The sequence below is a fragment of the Belonocnema kinseyi genome, chromosome 9 (genome assembly GCF_010883055.1).
Source record: "Belonocnema kinseyi isolate 2016_QV_RU_SX_M_011 chromosome 9, B_treatae_v1, whole genome shotgun sequence".
NCBI lineage: Eukaryota > Metazoa > Arthropoda > Insecta > Hymenoptera > Cynipidae > Belonocnema > Belonocnema kinseyi.
The window spans coordinates 26,475,515-26,478,968 of NC_046665.1; the positions used below are offsets into that span (position 1 = coordinate 26,475,515).

At 34.9% G+C, this 3,454-nt stretch overlaps 1 protein-coding gene across 4 annotated transcripts in view; it reads left to right on the plus strand.

The window, feature by feature from the left end:
• Window positions 1–3,206, plus strand: part of LOC117180101 (surfeit locus protein 6 homolog) — a 78,895-nt gene extending 75,689 nt beyond the window's left edge. For 3 of the 4 annotated variants that reach the window (XM_033372423.1, XM_033372425.1, XM_033372426.1), the window contains one exon: window positions 2,262–3,206. In XM_033372423.1, coding sequence (XP_033228314.1) covers window positions 2,262–2,483 — 222 coding nt within the window. In that variant the 3' untranslated portion in view covers window positions 2,484–3,206. The remainder of the gene's footprint in view (window positions 1–2,261) is intronic. The other variant, XM_033372424.1, reaches the window with a different exon arrangement.
• Window positions 3,207–3,454: the final 248 nt, after the last annotated feature.

Genomic DNA, 3,454 nt, shown 5'->3' on the forward strand with positions numbered 1-3,454 from the left:
TTCTTTTTCTCCTCCTCACTCCCAACTTTGACTATAAACATTCCTTCTTTTCCTTCCTTCGTCCCTCCTATTGACTTGAATCCTTCTACCCTTCTTCCAACTGTTTTATCTCGGGGAAATTCCCAAAATATGAGGTATTATTATACAATAGCATAGAGAATTTTGCCTATCAAATCATTTTACAGTGTATTTCTGTAAGTAAGTAAGACGTAAGTCAGGAAATTGAATAAATAGGAAAGAAGTAGTACATATAAATATCGAAAATGTCGAAAAAATTACAGACTATGCGGCAGGTGTTCAGTAAAACTGCCATTTGGACTGCAACTGGCGCCCTATTAACTGCTAGGTTTTCCAGGTGACTCCATAGCCTCACATGGACGTTACCTGTAGCTGAAATCTTGGTCGTATAGCCCTCTTGGTTGTTTCTGTCGAGGGGAGCTGTCACATCGACAGCTTTGACGTAATGTGATCACTAATGACGCACCACAATTTCCGGTTTATTATGAACATCAGTGTGGTCCGTAAGGATAGTCCGTTTCCAGTGCAGGGGGTAGTTTTCATTTTCGAGGATAGCCACTCGGGGCGTACTTTTAAAAGGGCAACCATTTGTGTAGTAAATTCAGGTTTAAGGCAATCAGCTTGTGTATGATGCCTGCAACATCATTGTGCTCGTGAGTGTATGCGTTATAAGCTAACTTTTTGCAGCCATCAATTATGTGCTCGAATGATTCATTGGGATCACCACATAACCGGCATCGATCTTTCACGGGTTAGTGGAGTATATGCTTCTCGTAATTTCTCGTTCTAAATTCCTCGTCCGGTATGGCTACGACCAATTCTTTCGTTTCTGGAAAGAGTTAGCCCATCCTTAGTCACAAATTGGATGCTTCATTATCCACTTTGGGTAAGGCTTGTGTACTAGGATGTTGTCGGAGTAATGACTTCTATCTCTATTCCCGTACAGTCTGTTCAAGAGGAGGAGAATAGATGTTCGTGCTACTTGGATAGCGAGATTCAGTGGGTTTAATTCTGACCTTCTTCACAAATAGTGTTTTTGTAAAGTGCATTGTCTCTCTTGCTATTGAAATATGTGTTCAGTTGTGTGATATGCCTTGCAAACAATTTACGGACATCCAACACGTCTCTGCCTTCCTAACAATGTTGTAGGACTATCCTTTCACATGCGGATTTTGTGTGGTGCATTCGATGTTTTGTCATCTACACGTGGCTTGTTCTGTTAACATTTTCCAGGTCGGTTCTAAAACTTTCGATGCCCCCGAAAGAGTAGGTGAGGAGTGGAAGCGCGCAGATGTCAACAGTCTTGATCTCTTTGGTCAAATTGAGACTAGTTTCCAATATGACTTTCAGGAGCTTACAAAGGTGGTCTTAAGGCTTTCCTTAACAGAAGTGCCACATGGTCCCATTGATTCGGGCTGCCTAGATATTTGTACAAATCACCCTTTGTCATTTTTCATATGTGCACCTGATTGTCAAGCTCCAACTTCGCTTTTATCATTCCCCGTTTTAAGTGCAGTTCTCTCCACTCATCTTATCCGAATTCAATATGGATATCGTTTTGAAAACTGCAGGATGATGTCGATTAACTTCTGAAAATTTTCATTTGAGCTGGCGTGCACTTTCAGGTTATCCATATAAAGCAAGTGGGTATCTTTGTCTCGATATTAATATCTTCAGACGTGATTATTATTCAGTATATCCCCGTAGAGAAGCTATTCGAATCGGTATGAAGAAATGTAGTAAAATAAGATGCCGCATGCCCACAAAAAATGGGTTTCCCAACCTATTTAGACGTTAATTAAGTCTTAATAAAATCTTTACACAATTTCTCTTTAAATTTAGAAAAAAATTTCAGAAAAAAAATGTTTGGAAATGATTTTTCTTTAAAAAAATAAAAGCGTTCAAATCTTTCCCTCTTATACATTCCCTCCCCTCAATTTTCCGTCCTATAAAAAAGCCTTATTAATTATTAATTTTTTGAACGGTAATACTTTGTAATAAACATATTGAGGTTCAAGCTGTTTAAATTACGATTAAAACACAAAATGATGATCTTTTTGGTCATTTTCGTAATAAAATAAATTGAAAAAACATGAAAATTGGCTTTTTTAAAAAAGGGCACAATGGAATTTTTTTCTTAAATAAGAACCTTTCATTTAAAGTGTTTTCAGACCTAACCTGCTGCACTTTTTAAATTAATCATCTCTTACATATCAAAGTATTTCACTGTTTGTTATAATAAGGTTAGAGACGATCCAGAACTTTTGAAGAAATCGATAAAACGAGGGATACAGAAGAAGAAGCAAAGCTCGAAAAAATGGGAAACAAGGATAGAAGGAGTCCAAAAAAATATTCAAGAAAGACAACAGAAACGACAAGAAAATATCACGAAGAGAAAAAAACAGAAGAAGACGAATAAGTTGAAAAAAGCGACCAAAAAAGGACGTATAATACCAAATTATTAAGTTAACTTTCTTATTATACTCTTGTCAAACAAAATGATTAATTCCAGAAACATTGTAATGATAAATAGCACATATTTTAATTTTTCTGTTTTATACAAAAGATGAAATAATTTTGATAATATTTACTGTTCATAATTGCATTCGTTTTGTTGTTTATTATGTATAAGAATCGAGTACAAAGAAATATATTGTAAGACTTAAAATAATTAAATTTTAGTCTTTAGTTCTGTCATAAGATTCAAATGCTTGTATTTGCCAGTACAGTATTTAATTCCCTTTTCATGTAGTATCTATCTATTATAAATTTTTTATTAGATGGTTCAAAGTATCATAGATTGTAATTTATCTTATTATGACAGCACAAATATTAATTTTAAACACACATTGTGTTTTAGGTTTTGAGGGTAGTTGCTGGTTTATTCAATAGAACTCGATGCCGGAAGACTCAGTGACTTCTACGACAGAAACTTGTAACAGGTAGATGCTGCCTTCTTGCGTAGAAGTCGGCCGCGAATTCAGGCTTTAGTATACCAGTTTAACAAATTAAACCTTCAATTCAGACATATCGATAGATTTAAAAAAAACTGAGATTTCGATTTTTTGCAGTTACTGCCTTCTTCAGTAGAACGGAGGTATTGTAGGTGCAAACCCATAAGCCAGCATATTACATGATTAAATGATATTGCGTTAAAGCGAAACCAAATAAATGTTAGATGGGAAAAATTTCGGTCTTCTGGTATATCAAAAAGCTCCTTTATTAAACTAGATTCAAAACATGCTTATAAAAACAAGCAAAGAAAAAACTTTTCGCTAGTCCCAATATCAAACATCGCCTGTTTTTATAATATTTTCTTCCTCTCCAATGTATGTAAATAACAACCGTCATTTATTCCTCAGCAGAAAACAGATACAAATTATATTTCAAATTCTGACTACAGAAACAAAGAACTTGAGAAAAATAACATTAAAAA